The sequence below is a fragment of the Protopterus annectens genome, chromosome 4.part1 (genome assembly GCF_019279795.1).
Source record: "Protopterus annectens isolate FY-2018-M chromosome 4.part1, PAN1.0, whole genome shotgun sequence".
In the NCBI taxonomy this organism is placed as follows: Eukaryota; Metazoa; Chordata; order Ceratodontiformes; family Protopteridae; genus Protopterus; species Protopterus annectens.
Genome location: NC_056734.1, coordinates 502331795 through 502357965, shown reverse-complemented (window position 1 = coordinate 502357965; position 26171 = coordinate 502331795). Strand labels below are relative to the sequence as shown.

The 26171-nt window shown below is 39.8% G+C and overlaps 1 protein-coding gene across 5 annotated transcripts in view; it reads left to right on the top strand.

Moving 5' to 3' along the window:
- The window catches only part of CEP19 (centrosomal protein 19), a 311893-nt gene extending 286665 nt beyond the window's left edge, over nucleotides 1-25228 (top strand). For all 5 annotated transcript variants that reach the window (XM_044070322.1, XM_044070320.1, XM_044070321.1 and 2 more), the window contains exon 3: nucleotides 23777-25228. In XM_044070322.1, the coding sequence (XP_043926257.1) occupies nucleotides 23777-24141 (365 nt within the window). In that variant the 3' untranslated portion in view covers nucleotides 24142-25228. The remainder of the gene's footprint in view (nucleotides 1-23776) is intronic.
- Nucleotides 25229-26171: the final 943 nt, after the last annotated feature.

Genomic DNA, 26171 nt, shown 5'->3' with positions numbered 1-26171 from the left:
TATCCCATCAGGAAAAGTATTTAGTTCAGGGCACGAATGATTTCGTTGTATAGTTTACTCTGCTTACTATGATTCTGAAAGACTTTATGAGCTGATGTGTCTTGGTGGTATGTTGGTGGGTACCTCTGCATCATTGCAAATAGTAAACCTTATGACATGCAAAGAAAAAATCACCCTGTGGAAAGCCGTGAAGATTCAAGCAAGCAAAAAGGTAATACATATTATACACATATATGTTCTAAACCTACAAATCCAGTGAACATCACCAGTAACATGTTTTCGTTTCTTACCTGTGCAGTTGCTTCTATGGAGTGACATATTGATATGACTTCAAGAGCAGGGGAACGATGAGTGAGAATGTAGATCTGTGTCCATTCCTGCATTCACTAGGCCGCCAGCCATTCCACCAGAAGTAACATGTTCCATAGTTTGCTGTTCCCCACATCAAGCTTGCAGGTACACTGGATCGCAAGAAGAGGCATGCACAGGAGCAGACTACTGCAGTTAAATCACCTCTGAGCCTGACATCCTTGCGTTCCATGTGGGAGAGAATTGTGCCATCACTCATCCGCACAGAGAGCTAATTGAGGCAGTTTTTGAAATGATGCAGACATGGTGACCTTATTGTCATTTTGTATTGCCTGACATCATACCTCACCAGGACTAAAAATATACAAACACCTAGTAAGGTTACAGGTTATTAGGAATGGATTCTCTGAAAAAAATTAGCACAAAAGACATGATTGTTCCTGTGGTAAAAGTATCTAGCTTGTATTCCTAACCTGCATCAGAGTGGATGTTTTGCAAGGTAGATGCCTGGGCATGATCTTGCCACAATGTTTAGTGATGTCACTGGCATCACCCTTTCTGGTGATCAATAATGGCATCAACACAGTGACCTGCAGCAATGCCCTGACCTGTTCCATTTGTGAAAGGCAAAGGTCAGAGTGAGTGAGTGAGTGAGAGAGAGAGAGAGATGGACATGCACTGTACACATCTTTTTCTCATTTCATTCTGTTAATGTCTGCACATGTGTACTGAGGTGTACATAATTTTAAAGTGGAGGAGGCACAAAAACTAAATGTAGCAGGATGTTGCAGAAGACAGGAGTGACTTTCCTGGCAGCAGGGTGCACATACCATGAGTGTCAGTTTACAGTAATACTGCACTTATCTTTGTTACCATGTATTTAGTATTTGTTTCTCTTTTTCTTGTCCTTCCTCAGGTCCAGTTGCAGTAGTGGTGGTGGAAATCTGGTGGTCACTTCAGCTTGCACTAGCCAGTTCCTCTAGCACTGCATTGCCAGTAGTTGCCAGATGTCCTTCTATTCAGTGTTGCAGTATTCTTTACATATGGGTTGTATTCCACCCAACAATCCGACATCCGGCTTTTATACAAAAGCTTAAAGCCACTGCCTGCATGTGGGGTGTCAAACGAAGGCACAGATAACATTGGCCATAAAAGGGACATCTGCACGTACAATCCTCAGAATTTTTTTCGCCAGCATTTGGAAAGGTTAACTCGTATGGTCTGCCATTGGATATTATGCATTTCATCTTACTACTTCAGATAAGTACCCTGTAGGGGATTTAATTTGTTGCTACTTCGTCTTGTTGTTGTTAATATTATCCTGGAAGGGCAAGTGTAGGTGTGGAAGGCAAATTCCACATAAGGATAGTCACAAGCTTTGTTTGTTCTGTTTAGGGCCTACTCACAACCATCGCTCTTATTCTGTCTGTCAGGCCTTTGTAGCTAAGATGTTGTGTAGTCATCTGTCAGCTTTAAACCTTTATTTAAAAAAACAGAGATTCAAACATCTAGCTAGGGATGCAGTGGAGGGTTCTGGAAGTTCTTCTGAGCAGTCTGTGAAGAGGAAGTTCAGGAAATCTAGGCCCAAATCCTCTTTGGCTTAGCCTACTCCTTCTGATGTATCCCTTGAGGTTGATGAAAACCCAGCAGTGTGTTCAGAGATAGGGTCCACTTTTTTGGTGGGTACTGCAATGGAAGCCGTCAGGATTGGAAATTTTAGCACATATAACTTGGGGGAACCACGGCTTGTTGTTTTGGAGGACTCTGGAACTGTTTCTGCCACTCATTCAAAGGATGTCAGACATTAGGCCTATGTCTGCCAATTCTCCTCAACAGGAGAAGCATGTTAAAAAGAAGCAAAAAGACTAGGCATTCCACCATTCCTTCTACACCATTTTCAGATTGGGATGCTTTCTTGCAGGGTCTCATTAAGGCTGTTATGGCCTTGAGGCTTCCAGCTTCGGCTTCCCCTATTTCAGGACTTGCTTTTTCCTCATCTCCTGTGCTGGCATTGTGATTTCAGGGGTCTTCTTCTGTTCAGGCTGTGGAATATCAGGTTCAGGACTCTGATTCTGAGGGGTCTTCTTCAGATGATGGCTCTTTAGCGTACTCCATCCAGATTCTTTACCCTCTGGAATATGCTTCTCCAGAGGAAGAGTCTAAGGGGGGATTCCCCCACAGAAGAGCTTCCATTTGGGGAAACTAAAATGAAGGAATTCTGCATCTGTTCTCAGGAGGCATTTCTGGCTACATCTCTAGGCACTCCCTGGTGGCATTAAAGCCAAATTGCTTCAGGCCCCTTTGGACAATTCTGCCCTCTTCGGCAAAGCAGCTGTAGAACTCTTTAAATCTCTGAAGGAAAAAGGTAAAGGGCTCCAGGATTTGAAACACTTATTGTTTCCCCAGTCCCTAAATTCCATAGGAATTTCTCTGTCAAGACTTCCTTTGTCAGGAAGCCTGCTCGATGTTCTTTATGTTTCAATGTTGCAGTCATCACCTGTGGGTTATCCCTGCTGTGGTAACCCAAGGCCAGCCCGAATACCAGAGTCAGTGTTTTTCTGCATCGGCTACTGTCGCTTGCTGACTGAGGTCAAGTCATCAGTGCTATAAAGCAAGGCAGCCGACACCATTACATCAGTCTTTCTTGCCGTGGAGCCCATAGCAGAAGCAGTTCGCAAGTGTGCCAGTCAGTCACTACTAGAGCTTGAATTACAGCTGAAAACATCTAAAGCCAAATACCCTGTTGGGGATCCTTTTTTTCTTGCACTAACCCATGTCCAAAAAAAAGTTAACAATTGTCTCGCTTCTGGAAAACAAATCCCACACTGAGACTTCCAGTCATACTGTGTCACTTGTTTAGTCGCAGACCACGACATCCCCTGTTGCCGGTTCTGTGCCCTCTTTAATGCTAGAACCATTCATTGTAGAGCCCTTATTGTAGCCAGGTATTTTTGTCTTCCATCTTCGCATTCCAAAATGGAGTCCTTCAGCCAACAGTCCATAGACATTATGAAAAAAACGTAAGGATAAAGATAGAGACAGACCACACAAGGCTAAACCTTCCGATGACTATCAGTAAGCAGGTCATCAGTTCTCCAGAATTCAGTGAGGCACCTTTGCAGCCCCTGATGCCTGATCCAATACCTTTGCAGGCCTCTACCGAGACCCTTTCGGAGTCTGGTATGCTGCAGAAATCTTCTTCGTCTTCCGAGCCTGTGGTTGTCTCTGCTTTGGTTGTGTCTGGAGCCGCGACGTAGGTACCAGCTTCTGAGGAGGTTTTTCGCAGTACCGAATTTAGACAAAAAACAATGTCTTCTCATCTGACTACCATTTCTCTCAGACTGATGGATACTCTTAGGCCTAGAAGCAAGGCCACTCCTAGGAAATCTACCTCTAGCCACCATTTTACTCCTGCTCCACCACCCCAAGCTTAAATGTTTAAAATGGCGGAGGATCTTATCACCCTTATCAGGAGTAATCAGGCCACAACTTCTAAAAGGAAAAGAGACCTTTCTCCTGAAATACTGACAGAACAGGATTCTGAGTAGTCTGATTATTCAGATTCTGAAGAGAAACAACAACCTCTGACTGCTTCTGAGGATTCAGATGCAGAGGAATCCATTCTTTCTGCCTCCCCACCAGAAGATTTTTCCTTTGGGGAAACCCTTCACACCCTCAGGGAACATTTCCACTGGGAATCCCAGGACTTCCCTCAGTCTAAGAAAAGACTAAGAGAGTTTCTAGACCTGCCCCAGCACAGAACCTTGGCAACCCCCCAATCTTAGAGATGGTGGATGATGTCTTCCTTGAATTCAGCTTAACTGGAAACCACAAAAGTTCACTATTCCAGAAAACCAAAACTGAAGAAACACCACTGGTATAGCCAAAAACAAAGGTAGACCAAAAATGAGTGTAAACTTGTGTTTATTACTCACTTTTGTCAGAGACTTTTTCAGAAAAAACAGATACATTAACTCACTAATACAAGTTTAAATAATCAGAATGAACCAATAAAAAATGCACTTCAATTATGACATCATTAAAATCAACTAACAAAGTAAAAATACAGAAAAAATAACCAGTATCACAAAATTACTTTTTAACATACACCCTACGGTATTTAAAAAAACATTTACTATTCACAGCCTCATTTAATCCAGGTTCTTGATCAGAATTTAATGTTATTTGCCACAAAGCTTCTCTTTGTTCGAATAGAGTTTTAAAATCCCCACCCCTCACATCCAGTTCTTTTTGTTCCAATACTGAAAACAAAAATTTGTACTGAGTGCATGCTTATAAAAAGCATTTTTAACATCTTTCTTTTTAATATTGTAATAATGCTCCCTAATTCTAGTATGTAATGTCCGAGTGGTCATCCCAATGTAAAAGGCACCACAGTTGGGAACACACCACAATGTAAATCAACCCTTTACTTTTACAATTGAAATGACCAGGGACTTTGATAGTGTAAGGCAAGTGTGCTAAACTTATATATGGTCCTTCGAATATATTACAGCAACCACATTTAAACATACCTGGGGCTGTATTACAGTTAGTTAACCTGTTACAAGTTGATACTTCGTTTTTTCCAAATAAAAATTTTAAATTACAATATTTCTTAAACACAAAAAAGGTCTAATTCCAATGACCTTAAAAAGGTCTTGTTTTCCTTCCAAATTCTTCTAATTTTCCTTAATAATGTTTTGAATAAGCACTGAATCAACTGTCATGTCCAAATTGCAGTATGTATGTTCCTTATTGGTTTTATTACTAACATTATTAACAAATGGAACAACAAGAATAGGAGGATAATGGGGCATCCTTCTGCTAATAAACTCAGCTATGTTTCTTAACTGAACCTCTTGATAGCTCCTTTCAAGAAATAAACAAATAATAAATTCTACTTCATCTAAAAATGTGAATTTTCACTAGTCATACATCTGTGTTTATATTGCGTGATCAAACAGTGAAATGTTCGAACACGTAATAATCGACCCCTAAATGTCGAAACGCCATAATGTCAAACGGCAAAAAAACCTATAAAAACACCCAAACAAACCATAAAAACGCTCTAAGCAGGGAGGCAAGCACCCCCACACCCCCCGCTAATTAAATATACCAACCCCGAGATTGCATTACAGTGCAGACAATAGAAAACTTCCATGTCTGCACTGTACGGAGATCTCTATTGAACCGTACAACATTCAGTGTTCAATCACATAATATAGACCCATATGGCTTGTTCTTATGAACTGCCCCTTTGGAATAATTTTCTTCATAAAAGAAGGATGTAAATTCTGGTAATGTAAGTAACTATTTATAAATATGTCCTTACGATGTATTCGACTGACAAACCTATTCAAGCACAAATCCCATTCTAAATTAACATCTAAAAAATTGACTTTCAACCCCACATCTCCAAGAGTGAATCTCAAAAACTGAGACCCCTGGTTTAAGGCTCCTACACACTCATGGACTCTATCTAAATTACCTTCTATTACAAAAATTAAGTCATCCACGAATCTTTTGTAAAAAAATAACCTGGAACTGGTTGAAAAAACTATACAAAATCTGGTACTCCCACTGATTCATTACCATATTGGCAAAAGAAGAAGGGGCAGCGGGGGACCCCATCACTTCCCCCTTAATCTGTGTAAAAAATCTTTTTATTAAAATTTCCAGCAATTCACAGTAGAAATTAACTTGATCATTAGAAAACTCAGAAAATATGTTTAAAAACTGTCTAACATGTTCCACGCCAGTATTGTGTGGAATACAATTAAATAAAGATACCACATCTACTGTGAATAAAATGTATTTACTTGGGTCAAACACAACACTTGCTGAAAAGTTTCTAAAAGAATTAAAAAAATCCCAAGAGTCTTTAAGGAGAGTCCAGTTTAAATATTAAAGGCTTGAAAAAGAAGTCAACCATCAATGAAACACCTTCAGTTATATAGTTGGGGGCAGAATTAAACCCACAGCTAGGACAGCTGTTTAATCAAAGTCTTACCTCTGGATACGTACCCAGGGAGTGGCGCACTGCAACTGTGGTCCCACTTCACAAAGGCGGTGCCTCCACAGACCCTGGAAATTACCGGCCCATTAGCTTGACAAGCCTTATCTGCAAAGCCATGGAGAGGATCATAATGGACCTCATAAATAAAGACATAGGGAATTTGCAGACTTTGGATCCAACCCAGTTTGGCTTTGTCAAAGGCAGATCATGCCTTTTAAACTTGGTTGACTTTTTCGAAACAGTCACCAAAGCCATTGATGAGGGAAAGGCAGTCCATACAGCCTGCCTCGATCTGGCTAAGGCCTTTGATACAATACCCCACTCGGGTATCATTGAAAAACTCATCAGCTTAAATGTTAACCCATACATCACAAGATGGGTTGCAAACTGGCTGAGTGACAGAACCCACAGGGTCAGAGTTGCTGGCGCCATGTCAGACTCAAAGCCTGTCACAAGTGGTGTCCCACAGGGCTCAGTCCTGGGCCCACTCTTGTTTGGCATCTACTTTTCAGTACAAGCAAACACAGGAGGGTTATGGCTGACAAAGTTTGCAGATGACTGCAAACTGGGCCATAGTAGAAAACACATCTGACACAGATATCCTTCAGAAGGGTCTCACAGAAGCGGATAACTGGTGCCAGAGCCACGGCCTAAAGTTAAATGCCAAAAATGCATAGTCATACCCTTCGAAAAACAAGGTTACCCCTAGCTACCAAATAGGTGGCAATCCACTGAGCACAGAAGAAGTTATCAGGGACCTGGGGACCCAGGTTGATAGTAGTCTGTCATTCGACACCCATGTAGCTAAAGTAGTTAGGAAGTCCTTCTACATTGCCCACCTTATCATGAAGGGATTCTCATCTAGATCAAGGGAGGTCATAGTCTCCCTTTACTCATCACTCATCAGACCAATGATTGAGTACAATGCCCCATTCGAATGCATCTGACCCGACACTTGCAGCAGCTGGAGAGGCCACAAAGTTCCTCACCAAAAGGATAAAGGGTCTCAAAATCTGTCCTATGCTGCCCGACTGAAAGAACTCCAGCTCTATTCAGTCGCCACCGCTTGCTCAGAGGTGACCTTTGCCTAACATACAAGGCCATGTCAAACCCAGATTTGATGAATATGCTTCACCTCAAAAATCTAGATCCATCAGAGCCACAAGGGCGGAGACTTAAACCTCGACACGGCTATTAATAGGATGTGCTGGAGGGATAGATTCATCACCCAAAGACTCCCTATGCTGTGGAACAAAATCCCGGTACATGTGAGGCAGAGCACCTCGCTGGCCTTGTTCAAGAGAAATCTTGACCAATGGATGGGAGATCGCAGATATACCCCAGGAATTACCTCAGTGTCACTGCTCGACAGAGGCACAGCAAAATAATGGGTATAGTTCCCCATACTAAAGGGGTGGCGTAAGCCACAAAACAATGGGCTAGGCTTATAAATGCCCTCGGGCAGATAGCCTAGTATGAACCTATGAACCTATGAACCTATAAGATGGGTCTAAAAGAGGGGGTTTGTTCGATTTTTGCGAATCTTTGGAATTCCAAACAAAACCCCCAGTCTGGGTTTTTCGATGTTACAAAAATCATACATAGTTTTATCCAAATTACCATTCAAGAAATTCTCAAATAAGAATGAATAATTCATCCTGTAACTGCTGTTAACATTTAAATTCACTTGCTCATACTCTTGCACATTGTTTAGCATGTTTTCAGTATCATATTGTTAACATAACATTCAGTGTCCATTATTACAAGGGTTCCCCCTTTATCACTTTTCATAATTCTTATTTTTTCATTATTCATTAGCTCAGTTAAAGCCTTTTTATCATCCTTGGTAAGGTTATAATACTTATTTCTTTTTGTTAAATTATCATGATTCAACACTGCCCTATCTGTCTTTCGCAAACAATTTCAAATACGTTTAAAGTATGGGAAATCATAGGATTAAAAGACGAAGGCTTAACAAAACAAGTACTATTCATGTTAACATCTCTTAAAATGAAATTTAAATTCAAAGACCTAACGTATTTCTTCAAGTCCAACAAAGTGTTACTTACATTGGCTTTTTTAGCTGGTATAAAATTCAAACCATGTTTTAAAATTTTGCAATGATTTTCATTCAGAAGAAAACTAGATAAACTAATTACATTGTCAACAACATTATAATGTTCACTTAACTGTCCATGGAAGAGTCTGAAGCCATTCTGTCCTTTTTCTTTGCCAATCTGGTTCTGGGACCTTTCCCTTCCATTTCTGAGTTTAAAAAAAACTTTCGGCCTAGCTCTTGAATCAGTGGTGTTCCTAGTAGAGGCTGTCGCTGAAGTCTCAGGATAGGAAGAGGCAGCTGATGCTTCACGGTAAACCAGATCCATTACAGAGGTGGAACTTTTATCACTTCCTGATTTCAAATTGTGATAATTGGCCATTGGAGGTCCCTGCCCTGTTCTCTTAAAGCAGAACTGACCCATTTTAGAGTTTTTACTTCTGGAACCACCATTGTATTTGTTATTGGTATTAATTGCCGATTTAACATTTTTAGCAATATTTTCAAAGACAGGGTAAGCTGAATCATTTTCATAAGCATGTTGCATCCCTTAACAGCTTAGAACTTGTACAGTTAATAACAGTTTCTTCATGCTTTCCAACTTCCTCTAAAATACTTTGATATTCCCTTCGCTCACCTGTTTTATTATGAAAGTCATTGTAGATGCATTTATTTAAGCTGAGTAATATTTTCTTTTAGTTCTGCTAGCAAACCACTGTTGTTGTCAATGAGCAATTTTAGGAAATTAATATCAGCAGTATTAAAAAATTATTTCACAGTCTCATAAAAGGGATTTGTTGGTTCTACACTGTTAGGACACATAAAGAACCTTAACCCTTTTGGAACTATTTTTATTTCAATACAACGTTGAAAATATTTATTTTCCAAGTCTAAACTCTTGTATTTTTAAGCAATCTATTAAGGGTCTCGCATTTCTCTCTGTAAAGTGTAAGTTCTGCAGTGCTTACTGGTTTGCCAGAGACCACAAAAGGATCAGAAACATTACTGAACACAGAAGCAATACCCGTGTAAGCAAAATTGTTAGTCTGAGGTTCTTCCATTCGATTACATTGTGCAGTCACAGTATGAACTAATCCCTCCTTTATGCCCAATGTGGTATCTAATGTGATTCTCAACCAGGCCATACATCTACCCACCTTCTTTCTTAACCCTCAAAACAAGGGGAAAAGAATTCTGCACTCACTAGACGTGCACAGACAGCTCAGATACTATCTGGACCGTACTAAACCCTTCAGGAAAACAGACCAACTACTTCTCAGCTTTGCCCCAGGGGCAGAGGGGAAGCCCATTTCCAAGCAAACCATTTCCAAATGGATATCACACTGGATCCATTTCTGCTACAGATTACATGGGAAACCACCCCCTAAGTCTATTCAAACCCATTCCACCAGGGCAGCCTCCACTTCCACAGCATTCCTCAGAGGAGTTCCCACCAGGGACATCCTGGAAGCTGCTACCTGGACTTCTGTCCATACTTTTACCAAGCATTGCCACCTACTCTATTTTCTAAGGCTAGGGCAGGGTTTGCCTCTGCAGTTCTGCAGGGCATGCTGACCCATTCCTAGGTCTCTTACTAATCCTACCACCCCTCTCTGCAGCTTTGGGAATTCTCCCACAGGTGATGACTGCAACAGTGAAACATGAACATAGTACAGAGGTTCTTCATGTTTCACTGTTGCAGTCATTACATTTGGGTAATCTGCTGGCAGGTTGCCCTCATTCGGCTTGAATTCCAAAGTCTTGGGTCCTGCGTCGGTTGCTGTCTCCTCTTCCATGACGTCAGGTCGTCAGGGGTATAAAACATGCAGCTGACGCCATTTTCTTTAGTCTTTCTTGCCGCTCGGTGCTCGAAGCAGAAGCATTTCGCAAGTGCCAGTCGGCCGACTACTGAAATATTCGAGTTTGAGTTTCAGAACCGAAGTCTTCACTAAAGCTAAGTACCCCTTTGGGGAAACTTTTTTCTTGCTCCAGTCCAATGTCCGAAAAAGTTAATAATTGTATTACTTGTGGGAAGCAAATACCTCATAAGGATTTCCATTTATACTGTATTCCTTGCCTAGGCCCTGATCATAACGTGCCTGGCTGTCTGTTTTGTGCTAGATTTAACCAACGCACTATTAACCGTCGGTATATTTTTGCCTCAAAGTATTTTGTAAACAGATTTAACTACCCAGAAATGTCATTGGATAGCAATCTGACTACCGGAGTACATAAAAAACGCAAAGAAAAGGACAGAGAAAGAAGGCTGAGGTCCAATACCGATGACAAATCGTCTCCTAAGCCAGTTGACGGTTTGCCGGTACTCAGTGAGGTGCTTTCGCAGCCCCTGATACCCGATACTTTCGAGTTGCAGGCCCCTACCGACACCCATGCGGAGTCCGGCATGCCGCGAAATACTCAAGTATTGGACCGACGGATGTATCTCCCTCAGATGGGTCCAGAGCCGCTGAGCAGGCACCGACTTCTGAGGGTGTATTCAGGCCTCAACATTTGTATATCAAACTGATGACAGCTGCAAAACCAGACAAAAGCAACTTCTAAAACTAAAAAACTGACGCATGAGCCACATGCACAGGCCTCTATGCCTAAAAAACAGATTATCAAAATGGCTGAAGACCTTATTACCTTGATCAGGGGTACCCATCCCCCTCCAGATAAGAGGCCTAAGCAAGACACTGATTATGAATCTTCAGATCAGGTTTCTATTTCTTCTGATTCCTCTTCTGATCAGGAATTATCTATACCTCCCTATGAGGATTCAGATGCAGAGGAGTGTATACCATTTGCATCACCTTCTGAGGATTATTCATTTGGAGAAACCTTGCATACTTTGAGGGAGCATTTTCACTGGGAGGGTCAAGAATTCTCAGAATCAAAAAAGAGACTCAGGGATGTCCTTCTCCCTCAGCACAGGCTTTTAGCCATATACCCCCTGTTTTAGACATTGTGGATAATGTGTTTTTGGAGTCAAGCTTGTCCCCTGGCTCTTTACCTCTGGCTCCCAGCAAGCCTGACAGATATTACAGGGTCCATGACTCACATAAATTTTTATTTAGAAACCCTGCTGCTGATCCTGAAACCATTTCACAGGGTCCAAAGGGAGTAAAGGCCTCAACAGCAAAAAATCCTATCCCCTCTGACAGAGATTCAAGGGCACTGAATAGATGGGGAAAAAAGGTTTATACATCTGCAACTTTGTCAATTAGGGCCTTAAAATGTCAATTTCATATGCTCAAATATCAACAACATGTTATGGGATTGCTGAAACAGAAAATGATGTTGATTTCTGAATGTGCAGAATATAAAGAATTGCAGGAATTATTGCATGCAGCTGAACAGGTTGGAAAGCATACTTTGCAATGTAGTTTTGATTCCTTAGAGGCCTCCTGCAGGGCCGCAGTTACTAGATCTGTGATTAGGAGGCATGCCTGGTTAAAGGAACAAAATTTACCTGATCATGTTAAAGCTAAATTGCTAGATGCACCTTTACAGCATGATACTCTGTTTGGTGTTAAGGCAGAAGAGGTTTTAAAGAAAATGGAAGACAAAGCTAAGTCTATGCAAACTGTAAAAGACTTCTTACAAGTACAGCCACCAAGATTCAGTAGACACTGGCCTACAAAAAATTGGTCCTTTCCTGTGTCAGACAGAGCTCAAAGGGACAAATCCAGATGCCCTAAGGGTTCCAGATACCAGGCGCAAGATTCATACAGGTCAAAGCAATGGGGCGCATCTACCTCCAAATCTGGAGGAGATAAAGCGCAAACCTACAAAAAGCAGTCCCAATGACTTCCCTCTACCTGCACCAAGCACTTATCTTTTGGCAGCACCCTTAGGGGGAAAATTAGCACTTTTTGCTCAAAACTGGCAGTTAATAACCCAGGACAAGTAGGTGCTAAACATAATATCACAGGGATACAGATTTCATTTCCACACTCTGCCAATGGCAAACTGTTGGCCAGATCTGCCAAAAAATCAATGGGCAGAGGCATAGAAACAGGTTACATCCCTCATGGATATGGGGGCCATTCAGCCAGTACCAGAACAGGAAAAAGGACAAGGTTTTTACTCAAGACTGTTCTTGGTACACAGAAAGAACAAGGCCTGGCGGCCAATAATGGATTTATCGATTTTGAACACATATCTGGACATTCCAAAATTCAAAATGCTGACTTTGCAGTAGCTTCTGCCCATGCTGGGCAAGAATGCTTGGCTGGTGACATTAGACCTAAAAGAGGCATACCTGCATGTCCCAGTAAGACAATCTTGCAGAAGATACCTCAGATTAAAGGCTGGCTTAATGCATTACCATTTCTCTGCACTGTCCTTTGGCTTATCTACTGGGCCCAGGGTCTTTACAAAGTTCCTGGCACCAGTAATTGCATTTTGCACACAAAGAAATATTCAAATATATCCTTACTTGGGACGACTGTCTCATTCAAGCAGAGAACAGGGACATTCTTCTTCAACACCTGGTGTTTGTGAAAAGGCTTCTAACAGGAGATTCTGTGCTTGGAATCAAGCACAAGGAACTGATGCAGCAGAACCAAATATTCCTCCGATATTACAATACTCAACTGAGATGCTTGACAAAGGCCTATCTTTTTCATCAATTAAAATCCATGCCTCTGCCATTTTGGCTCATTACAATACAGAGCCACCAATCTTTTCTCATCCTTTACTAAAGCAGTATCTTTGAGGAGCCAAAAATTCAAGGCCTCCTAGAAGATCACCAATACCTGCATGGGACCTTAATTATGTGTTGGAAAAGCTCACCCTGCTTCCATTTGAACCAGCTGCTACCACTGATATAAAGTTCTTATCACGGAAAACAGCTGTGCTACTAGCAATTACTTCATCAAGAAGAGCTACAGGCCCTCATGGCTGTAGAGCCTTTTATCATATTTTACCCAGACAGGGTGTCCCTGAGGACAAATCCAACATTTATGCCTAAGGTGGTTTCCAGTGTGGCTCTTAACCAAACTATTCACCTGCCAACCTTTTATCCAAATCCACAAAACAAGGGGGAGAGAATTCTGCATTCTTTGGACGTGCACAGACAGCTTAGATTCTATCTGCGAAGGACTAAAGCTCTAAGGAAAACTGAGCAATTACTAGTGGCATATGCTGCAGGATCAGAAGGAAAGGCTATTTCAAAACAGACTGTTTCGAAGTGGATAAGCCACTGCATCCATTTCTGCTATTTATACCATGGCAAGCCAGTGCCCAAGGGCATTAGGCCTCATTCTACCAGAGCTGCAGCTACTTCAGCAGCCTTTCTCAGAGGAGTACCAACCAAAAACATTCTAGAGGCAGCTGCTTTGAGTTCAGTTCACCCTTTTACAAAGCATTATCATTTGCCTCTGTACTCTAGATCCAGGGCAGGCTTTGCCACTGCAGTTCTGCAGGGCCTTATAGCCGCTCCTAATGCTGTCTAGCTCCAGCCTCCCAACCATAGCTTTGGGATTCGACCCAAATGTAATGACTGCAACAGTGAAACACGAAGAACATGGTACAGTTGTGTGCACTTACCATAAATGTAGATGTTCAAGTGTATTCATTGTTGCAGTCCAGGTTACTCACCCACCATCCCTCTTTTTCTACTGGGACTTATCTTTCCTTCTCTAACTCCTACAACCTATGTGGTGTATTTGCTTGTAGATAAAGGCAAAGTTTATATGGATGCATATATATAAATTTTTGCTACCCTTTTAGGGGGCACCTGACATCTGGGGCAAGAAAAACTGAGGAAAATGGTGTCGGCTGCTTGTTTTATACCCCTGATGACCTGACATCATGGAAAAAGAGACAGCAACCGACGCAGGACCCAAGACTTTGGAATTCAGGCCAAATGAGGGCAACCTGACAGCAGATTACTCAAATGTAATGACTGCATCAGTGAATACACTCAAACATCTACATTTATGGTAAGTGTACACAACTGTACTTTAATTATGTTGGTAATTTATTTACAAGTACAGTCCTATGACCAGACCCTTCAAAACAAGCAGCCATTCTCAAGATGCCAGCACCAGACAATGTTCAAGCCCTGAAACATTTTCTTTGCATGGTCAGCTACTTAGGCAAGTTCATTCCAGACTTGAGACAACTATCAGCACTGCTCAGAGAGCTGACCTGTAAAGATATATCCTGGTCTTGTTCAGAGCAACACCAAAGAGCATTTGAAGTCCTAAAACAGAGAATTGCTAGTCCACCAACATTCAGATACTATGATGTTCACAAGCCAGTTACACTTCCCTGTGGCATTTCAAAATTACACTTCCCTGTGACGTTTCAAAATTTGGTTTAGGAGCAGTCATTGTACAAGATGATCAACCTGTTGCCTGTGCATCAAGAACTCTTACCCAACTGAGATGCAGTATGCCCAGATTGAGTAAGAGCTTTAGGCAATTGTGTTTGCATGTTCAAAGTTCCATGATTAAGTTTATGGTAGACCTATCCAGATCAAAACAGACCACCAACCATTAGTCACTGTCTTGAGAAAGCATATGCATTCAGCTCCAGCCAGATTGCAGCATATGATGCTGAGATTGCAAAAGTACAATTTCAGTTTTATCTACAGGAAAGGCATACTTCTTTATCTTGCTGATACAGTATCCAGATAACCCAGAAGTACCACAGAACAGCATGAGAATGAGAACCTTGATTTTGAAGTCATGGAAGTGAAAACTTTTTCTTCCTTACGTCTTGATGAGCTGAGAGATCACCCAGCCACAGATCCAGTTTTACAAAGGCTCAACCACTTTATCAGTCATGGATGGCCATCAATGCAATCTAGTTTACCTCAAGAAGCGTAACCTTATTTTCCATACAGAGATGAGATTTTGGCTGACAAAGTTATCATTATGAAAGGTCCGAAAGTAATTGTTCCAAAGTCCTTCAACAAGAGTACATTACTGTCTTGCATTATGGTCACCCAGGAGTCGATCTTACCAAATGAAGGGTGAGAGAACTAATATTTTGGTCTTCTATGTCACAAGACATTGAGAGAGCACTTTCATCTTGTTTAGTGTGTAATAGTACTAAGCCACATCAACAGAAGAAATCACTTCAGCTTAACCAGATTCCGGAACTACCTTGGTCAACAGTAGCCGCCGACATTTTTGAATGGAATGGCCAACATTATTTGGTGTTAGTAGACTCTTTACTCCATTTAGCTTGAGATTAACCTACTTCCTAACCTAACATCCAGTACAGTTATTACTAAGATGAAACATCATTTTGCAGTGCATGTTAGTCCACACAAAGTTATTTCTGACAATGGCATGCAGTTTGCAAGCCAACAGTTCAAAAGATTAGCTGAAGAATGGTACTTTACTTATGTCACAAGTAGTCCAGAGTATCCGCAGTAAAATGGTTTGGCAGAATGCGCATTTCAAAGTGCAAAACAGTTACTTGAGAAATCAAAACAAGGTAATAGTGATGTTTTCCTGAATCTCTTGAATCTCAGAAATGTTCTTCGTGATAAACATCTTGGTTCACCTGCTCAGAGACTTCTGTCGAGACAAACTAGAACCACATTACCAATCGGTAGTCAATTGCTCCATGTGTCAAGAACAACAGATCAGTGAAAGCCAATCAGTTGAAGAAACGCCTAACCCAGAAGTCCTACTACAATAAAACCAGCAAACTGATCAATCCATTATGAGATGGAGAAGTGGTAAGGATGCAAACGTCTAGAGGTTATGATCAGATTGGTGTTGTGAAGAATATTGGTCCAGAGCTGAGGTTGTACATTGTGGAATCAGAAGGAGCAGTCTTTAGGTGGAAACGGAAGCATTTGAGACCGGTGTCTGAGCCTATACCATAGCACATAGCCTGTGAGAAAGACTGTGTCTCATAGTGAGTTGTCTGGTGTTCCAATTCCAGAGGAAGTTCCAGAAGACATTCCCATTCCTGTGATGAATCCAGAAGTTCCTGATATAAGTTCTGCACCACAGATTTTCCCTGTTGCTAAGTTTGGTCCAGATTGTTATGTTAAAAGATATGATGGAATCTCTAAACCCTGTAGCAGATATGAAGCAACTTGGACAAGAACATTGTGTTTTGTTTCCAATATATATATATATATATATATATATATATATATATATATATATATATATATATATATATATATATATATATATGGGTTCATGTCAATACATCGACATGTCATTACGTCGACAGTTACTGCATCCACACGAAATAATCGACAATTGAAACCGTCGACAACTGTAATCACACACTTTAACTTTACCGACAACCCGACAGCAATTTTAAATGGAATGCTACCTTGGGCCGAGTACTAACATGGGTCAAGATGGGGGTGAAACACCAGTAATGTAGACGTACAAATCACACCCCCATCTTGACCCATGTTAGTACTCGGCCCAAGGTAGCATTCCATTTAAAAGTGCTGTCGGGTTGTCGGCGGTTTCAATTGTCGATTATTTCGTGTCGATGCAGTAACTGTCGACATAATGACATGTCGATGTATTGACATGAACCCATATATATATATATATATATATATATATATATATATATATATATATATATATATACATACTAATGCATGTCTATCTCTGATATTGCTTTTTTAAAGGGCAATCTTTTTAAGAGGGAGGATGTAGATCAATATGTGTGTATATACCTTTAAGAAGCTATCCAAGGGCTTGCACAAGTGTATAAATACTGAGCATTTGCGAGCCTGGCTGCCATTTTGTAGTAAGCAGTTGAGATGTAAGCAGGTATGTAGTAAGGTCTGTTAACTAGTTTGTTCACATTTAATGATGCTGCTATGTGCTATCCATTCAGATGTATTTCTATGTATTAAAGCATCTGAACGAAAACCCCAGCCTTCCTGTTATATGTGTTAGAGACGAGCAAGAGACACTATCCATACCCATAATCCACTACTTCCAATTCCTTTCCCTTTGAATTATCTTCTGCTCAGTTTTCTTCCACATCTGCTTTGCAGCTACTCAGTCTACTACTTTTTTTTCATGACTCCAAAGGTAAAACAACTGCCGCTCTATAAGTAGGTACATTCTGTACAGGTATGGCTTTTGTTTTATATAAGTGTACTTTATAACCTAAAAACATTTGGTACTGTCTCAAAATGCCGTGCAACACAGAGACATATTATTCTGGATTTGTGCGATACTTTATTATGTCATGTGCAAACAATGCTGTTCTTTCAGTTTCCCCTTCTATTCATATCATTGGTTGCCTGCACCTCTGATTCTCATTACTAATGGGTCTCTCAATATTGTAAATAGCACTGGAGAAACAGGACACCCATGCCTTCTTTCTTTATATAAACTCACTTTATCAGCCAAAATTCCGTCACGCACTTTTACCCTCGCTTCTGACCTTGTGTATGTTTTCCTTAATAATTCAATTACTTCAGTAATAAATTCAACCATTACTGTAAAAGCAAATTCCTAAGTTGCCCTGTCAGAAGCTTTCTCTGTATTCAGACTTACTAGTAGTAATGACAGTTTTTCCTCTGCATCTTTCTGAATCTTCAGAGTTATAATGATGTGTAATATCTTGCTCCCCTGTACAAATCTACACTTATCCAGATCTTTCAGTTTTGACAGCACTCTTGTTAAACTTTTTGCTAACATGGAAATAAGTACTATTTAGCCTTGATTTAATATTGAAATTGGTCTCTAGAAGGTAAGCTGTGTAGAATCATTCCTCTCTCTAGTTAAAACCACCACCAGCAGCATTTTATTTGAAGATGCAGCTATTTTTCTACCTTTAAGACATTATTAAATAATTTCTTCTGTATCCTAATTTTTGTCAACATCCATATGTCTATCCGTATACCCTCTGACCCTGGTGGCTTACCCATAGCCTGAGTGCCCATCATTGTTTACTTCTTCTTCCACTATATTTACAGTTAACTGTTGTTCCTAACGTTCCACCACCTTTGGCAAACCCAGGTTTACCATGAAATTCTGCATCAAAATCCTATCCTGATTACTTCATTTAATTGCATTATAAAGATGTTCATGAAATATCTGGTCTATTTTTCTGATTCCTTCATGGCATTTAATTGTTTTCCAAGATTTAGTGTCCCTCAGATTTACTGTTAACTCTAACCCCTTTCTGCCTCCAAAACCTCTGCACCATTTTTATACTATAAATATATTGTCATAGAATAACTACCTGAGTGCAACTTTTCTATGCTCAGGCCTACTGTCCAAATATTATTTCTTGCTCTCACTGGCACTTCTGAGTTGTTCCCTTTCCCCATCACCAAGGGTACCTAAATTATTCTGCAGTTCTGTAAACCCTCACCAGTCCCTTTGTTCCATATTTTTGTTTCATTTATTTAACCACAGCTGTAAAACTTCCTTTTCCTGCTTCCCTAGCACCAGCCATCTCTTCTGATCATTTCCTTTGTTCAGACTACTTCCCGAGTCTTTTCTACTACCCCCTCCTTACATGACTGCTTTTTCCATAAATAAGTCAAAAAGTGTCGGTGCTGATTTCTTCTCCCACTGCTTTTGGGCCCAAATAACCTTTTATAGATGCATGATCAGATAGTCATTTGGATCTCTGATTCCTCAAGAAATTGAGCTTGTTATTGTGTTATGTAGTATGTATCCAATCTGCCCCAATTCTTACACCTCTGGGAATTGTAAGTAGACTCCCGTTCGAGCTCCTAAGCCTACTACTATATTCTCCATCCAGACAGAATACTTTATTGTATTTCCGTAAGATTTTACCATCTGTAGTGCAAGTCTCCCGCCTTAGTAACTCTGATATGTCCTCAATATTACAGACCTTTTCCAGTCACCTCCTACTATTAAAATCCCCTAATGAAAGCTTAGTATTTCTCCTAGCATTCTCCTTGGTTCTAAAATTGCAGTTTTGGGTGGGGCGTACACTGCCACAAACCTTCCATATCAATCTTTTTTTTCCTCTTATGTTACTAAATGAACCCATCTCCCTTTTAAAATAGTCACCCCATTTATCTGCCGTAGTAGTCAGCTGAATAACCTCACTTGAATCCATTCATTATCAAGTTTGCATTTTCATCTCTATCTAAATGCATCTCCTGCACATTTTGCTTTGCACACTTCTCATTCATATGTAAGATAATTCTCTCTTGACTTTTCACCATGCCTACAAGGCCATTCATATTCCAGGATAATACAGTAAGTGCAGCCATTTCCAAGTATGTTGCATTTTATCTTTCGGTGTGTGACCCGTTTTGATGCATAATCCTTTCCACAATTGCATTCCCATCCCATTGACCTGCACATTTCCTGACCTTTTAACATGTATACAGCATTGCAGAATGAAGTGTTTTTGTTTGTAAAATCTTACTGTACTCCAAGCCCACCATAAATATAACCCCAGTCAAGTCTATGCAGGTATCTTCCAGCTAATCTGCCAAGTCTAACCAGCCAACCAGTTCCCTTCACTAACTTTAATACATCTGAAATGACTGCAGTGTTCTTGAAGCATTTCCCAAATTCTGTCTCAAAGCCAGCATGTTCTCCTATACTTAATCCTACACCCCTTCTTCAGGCAGACAGCATTGATCAAATGTACACTAAACTTTTCTCTGTCTCTTTCATGGAGACATTGCTGCTTAATATTAAGCCTACCCTGATGCCTACACTGTTTCAGCTGTCATCTCTCTCTCTCTCCTTTGTTGACAGAGCCTATTTTCAGTAGAGAATTACGGAGAAGAACCTGCCATTAATAATCTTGAATTAGCAAATATTGATTAACAACTAATATCTCGGTGCATGGCATAGCAGCATAAAATTGTATTTTATCACTTTTCCTATGTAACAGCCTAAAATGAGCAACAACTGCAGAAGGCTTGCAGTACTTTAAGTGATGCTGTCTCTATTAATTGAAAATATATACAGATACTGGTAGAATATTACCATCTAATAAAGTGCCATGTTCAGTATTTACCATGGAAAATATCCACATTTATTGAAAAAACAACCCTAGACCAAAGAATATGGAGGGGTACTATATCATAGGAAGTATAAGTACTGAAAGGGAGTATGTGGGGATGAAAGCCAGAGCTGGAATAGTAGAGGAAGAGAGAGAGAAAGATGAGAAAGCTGGAGGGTAAAAAAGGAGAATTAAAATAGCAGGGATTGGACAGTAGGAAGGGGGAGTGAGTGAGGAGGTGTGTTCAGAAGATGTTTATATAGTTTAATTTGTGAGAAATGGAAGACTAGGTAAATCAGTGAGCCTTTTTACTTCATCCTAAATCAGCTGGGTTACTCTCAGAGATATCTGTTTGGAAAAGAAGCTTAATTGTTTCACTTTCACAAAAGGGTTCTTGGTCAATTTAAACAACTCTTGACTTGTAACTTCACCACCTTTCAGTCTGTCAGCATAATTTCCGTCCAGGTCATAACAAGGAAAGTGACTTGCTTGATCTTCACCTTACAGCCAAAGTGTACCTTGGAAAGACTATTTGTACTGTTTATTTTGATCTCCTACTGCACAGGCTCCCTGCTCATGCCTCACATGATCTACTCAAAAGACTGTCATATGTCTTGGGTGCCACATACAAAGCAGAATTCTTGTGGTCAACTGAGTAGATACTTTCTCTCTAAAACTCTTCAGGGGGTGTTTCAGGGACATGTACTAGGTTTTGCTCTCTTCACAGTTCTGGAAATTAAGTGGCATTTTTTTTTCTTCACTGGATTCTCCATGTCATATGCAGCCAAATTACAATACACTTTTATTAAAAACAATTCCAGTTCAAATACTCCAAACTTCACCTGAAAAAAGTAAATGAAGGTAATGATGGCAGTGATCTACAAATCATAACCACTATCCCTGACAACTAAGTCCAGAATACCTGTTACTCAACTAGTTTGTTTGTTCTAACACTAGGTAAACAACTAAAATGTTATATTTATGTGAATTATGTTATATCATGTACTCAACCAAAATGTGGGTCTCCTATACCGTGTTGGACCATTTTGCATGGCTAATGCCAGGTGTCACTGCTAGGTGTTACTTCATTTCTTCTGTCCTGTATAGTGCAAGTGTCCTTACAGTTCATGCTGTTTCTTTGCACAATACTGGATTCAAAGTTCATAGCATTTGCAAGATATCCAACTAACTCCTATTTAGTTCACATTGCTGTGTCACTCTTTTATCTAAAGTGGCCCAATTACAAAACCGTGTTTATCACTCACTTCTCTCTTCCCTTCACTGTCCTCCACACTGTTGTTAGGTGTATTGTTCTTTGCACCCTCCTAAACTGATTGGTGCGAGCCCCGTAGGAACCTCTGCTTCTCACAGGTAAACCTGGTAGCTCCTTGTGTAAGCAACAGATATGGCATTTCCATTTCGTTATTGTAGAACTTTTCTATCACTTGTAATACCACATGTCCTGTGTGTCTTCAGCCATTCCATAAGGTGTTTCCTTGTCTGTTGTTGTTATGACTGTCTTGCATCTGTTTCTTTATTGACATATGATAGATTTCCACAGTCTCTTACACCTCAAAGAAAACCATTGTCCCAAGGAGCTTCCGTACTGCTGAGCCTCCTCCATACAGATTAAAATTATTTACTCTGTTACTAAAGGCCCCTTTACTGATTCTTCCTCATCTTTATCCACTTTCCATAGTCAGGAAGACCATCAAACTGATTATTGCTCATTTTACTTCTCTGGTGGGTCTGCTGTGTTAGCAACCCATTACCTGCTTAAAAAATCTCAAAGCTTGTCTATTCAGTACCATGTTATATACATATACCCTTCTCATGCGAGTGCAAAACATTATTTGAACCTGATGTTCCAGTTTCTTCCTCATCTAGAACCACTGGTTATGTCAACATAAGACACTCTTTGAACTGGGTGCATCAGTTTGTACCATCAGAGATAGCTTCTGGTGCAAAGAATGTAACTAGCATTTGTTGTAGCGCCTTGTACTATAATCGTCATATCTACACAGCACTTTATTAATGTAACCTATGCTGTATCAGCTTAACTTGTAATTGCTGTAAGTAGTAATTGTTATAAGTGCTGTAGTCACTGTAGACAACAGCTTATTTGTTACTGTAACCTATTTGACACGTTGACTTGTACTGGAGCTTTCATATCTAGAACTTTACTTTAAATGTTCTCTTTGCAGGTGGACTTTCTGATCAACAAATACAGTAAATTATTTAAGAGTCAAACATTCATTCATTCATTCATTCATTCATTCATTCATTCATTCATTCATATAATCTCATTATGCCCCAAGCCTGACACTTCAAAAGACTAATCTTGTGTTATAAAAAGCTGGAATATTATCACTGCATTTTATTCTGTTATACTGCTCTGAAAACAGTGTTAAAGCATTTGTTTGCTTGCCTGACATTTTCTGTCTTAAGAATGCTAACTCTGACAATGAATATTGCAAATACGTGATTGATACTGCTCAAGTTTATGGAATAGTTAAATAGTTAGGTAGCAGTGTACTTCTGAGGTAAAACTGCCCATCTGTCTGTAAATAGCACCTCTTACCTACTTTGTGGCTTTGGTTAAAAAGATGCTGCTCATTCATTCCTTGATATGTCAGTGTTTGAGGAGGAGCTAGAACCTCTCCAGGCACTCAGGGTGTACAAGACAAAGAAATGAATCCTCAATCAAATGCCATTCTTTTGTAGAACACTTGTGCTTGCTTGTTCACTCCTACCAATGGACAACTTGAAGGACTGCTGGTTTACCTAGAGCGTGCATGTCTCCGGGATGTAGTAGGAAACTGAAAAACTTTTTGTGTCCAGTTTGGAAAACCCATGTAGACAAAGCATATGCAGACTTCATAAAGAAGTCACACCAGAGTGGAGCTACACTGGAGTGCCAAGTGTTGTAAGACAGTAATCCTAACCACTGTACCACCCCTAAAAAGGTGACACTTTGGTATAATTGTTCCATTTGTTACTTTTAGACATATGTAGTGTTCAATTTATTTGAAAGTCCAGTCTTCCAAAATAAACCAATTTCAAAGCAGCAATTCTGATCATTTGAAGTGAGAAAGTGCCTTATCTCATTCGTGATGTTACTGGAAGATAGTTTATTTGCTTTGTTTTGTATATAATTTGTCTTTGAAGTCCAGGGCCAGTGTAACCTCTTTTGCTTCTTACTTACAGTAAAACAGTGTTCCTTTCTATATTGATTTTGTATGCATAGACACTGTGTTGTTCACTTAGAATGCATCACATTGACTTCTTATTTGCTGTGTATGATTGTCTCTTGAGTTTTGACAAATAAGATGACACAAAAAATACCACTTAGTTTATGAGCTGTTTATTATCTGATTCATACAGGTCATTGTGTGACAGCATATTCAAATTTCATTCTGATTTTGTCATTCCAGATTGCAGCAGTGCTGCAGAGCAGCTGAAAAACAATCCTCGTCACAAGGAATACTTGGAGGACATTTCACTAAAGCAGTTGGAAAAGATGTATATGCTTTTAAGAGGCCATTTAAAAGGTCAGTCTGTATCTGAGTGTCTGGCCATTATCAAAAAGGAGAGTGCCATTGATCCAGAGGAAGATTTGAACAAGTTGGGGGATCAGGAGTTGGCTAAGAAGAAAAGCATTATGGATGAGTTATTTGAAAAGAACCGTAAAAAGAAGGATGACCCTGATTTCATTTATGACTTAGAAGTGGAATTTTCCCCAGATAAACAGGTGGAATCAAGTGGTTGGGATGATGATGAATCTGAAGGAGGATTCTAACAGTATAGCAGGGGATTGCAATGCTTCTGTGAAAGGGAAACTTTGAAAAGCAGTAGAGTTTTTACTTTTACTGCTGTAGGGAAGGTGTGCTCATTACAGGACTCTATAGGAAACAATGCTTCTTTCTGAACTTGAAAAAACTAAGACATTTATCATTTGACCATGTAAAACGATGCATATAATTTCAGCTGATATGAAAGTTCCTCATTTTATCAGCACTAAAAAGCTGGTGTTGAAAGACAAACATTGTACACTCTACCTTCTAAGGGAAAACATAATTTGACTGAAATTTACAGGAAAAATATATGACAATTCAGATATGACTAGAACTGTTTTTTAAATATACTTTGATTTTTGCATTTACAGCACATTGTGGTGCTGCAGGTAGTACTACGTGGCAGGAATAGTTTTAAAAATACTGAAAAAGCTATGAGTTTGCACATACAGTGACTTTGGACATAAAACTACTGATTTGTGTCAGCTGTATTTGACAGTATTGATGTCTTCTAGCTTACAGAGTATGTGCCGTATGTGAGATGATTATATGAGACAGGAAATAAATGGAAATTGTTATGTGAAGTACTTGGAAATGTAAGTTCAGACTTTTATTTTATTGTAAGCAGTGATGTGAAAAGAGGTGTTGCTGTCTAATAGGCCACATTTGTTTAACTCTTGATGTGTTTATGCAACAGGAACCATCCCTGTTTATTTGGTATATGTACTGAATTAATAATTGCTTATTTGCACACATTTTTCTTAATGTAGTTTATGATATTAAATTATGTTATACAGGGAACAAAAGAATTTATACATAAAAACGTGTACATATACAAGAGTTCATTTTTGTGTTTTGATATATTCTTCCTTATCATACCATTAAGTCAATTTTTGTTTTCTTTCATGTTCATGAGTATACAGCAGTTGTGATATCTTAGGATGACAAACCCTACAGCCCATTATATAACTCTATGCCTCCCTGTTGTTCTGGAGAAACATTTCCTTGGGCAGTCAGATGCCTGTGATCCTCTGTTGATTTTTGCTTTTCTTTTGCTCTCTTGTATTAAATAGCCATTATGGGAATGTGAAATCCATTGTTGCTGTCTTTCCTGAAAGTGGAACAGAAGAATTCATTATGATAGAGCATATTGTATTACATTGCCCAGAACTGACAAGCTATTCAGTGTTTTGTCGTGTTGCAGGCAACAACATCTGATGATTGAACTCATGTGGGAAACAAAAGTATTACACAGTTGTGAGGAAGCTAAGCTAAATGGTACTCCATTTTTTGAAGGAAGTGTAGCTGTATATGAACATTCATGCTGCCATTAAACAGAAAGAAGATCAAATATTGAGGACAAGGGTACTAAGGGACAAGGTTTTTCTCAGTGTTTCTCCCTCTACCTTGGCTGGATTGTTCAGAGTCAGTAGAAGAGGAGCCAGAGGTTGAACCCATTCCAGAGTCTGCTTAATTAAGTAGCTGTTTCACTATTGATGTGAACTAGAGTTGCAGGTATAGGGTTTCACCCGTTAGGCTCTCTTATTTGATGCCAGCAGTAGGCTTGATACAGACTTTTCTGTTTCTATCACTACCTTGGTAGCACATGCATTCTTGCATTGACCATGGTCAGCCTAACACCCATTTTGCATTTATTGTTTGTTCACACTCGTACAGTTTTTGGTGTGGTCCTGATTTTGCGGGATTTGAAAAATCCCTACCCAGTTTTCCTGAGGAATCAAGCAGAGAGACCTAAACATTTTTGAAATGGCTGAGGCTCTAAAGTTCCAGGGTTCATCCAGATTATTATGTGAAGATGAGGCTCCAAAGTTCCAATGTTCATCCAGATTATTATGATAGGATGAGGCTCCAAAGTTCCAGGATTCATCCAGATTATTATGGGAGGATGAGCTCCAAAGTTCCAGGGTTCATCCAGATTATTATGGTAGGATGAGGCTCCAAAGTTCAGAGGTTCATCCAGATTATAAAAAAAAAAAAACACAGAGAAAGTGAAAAACACCAACTGCAGAAGCAT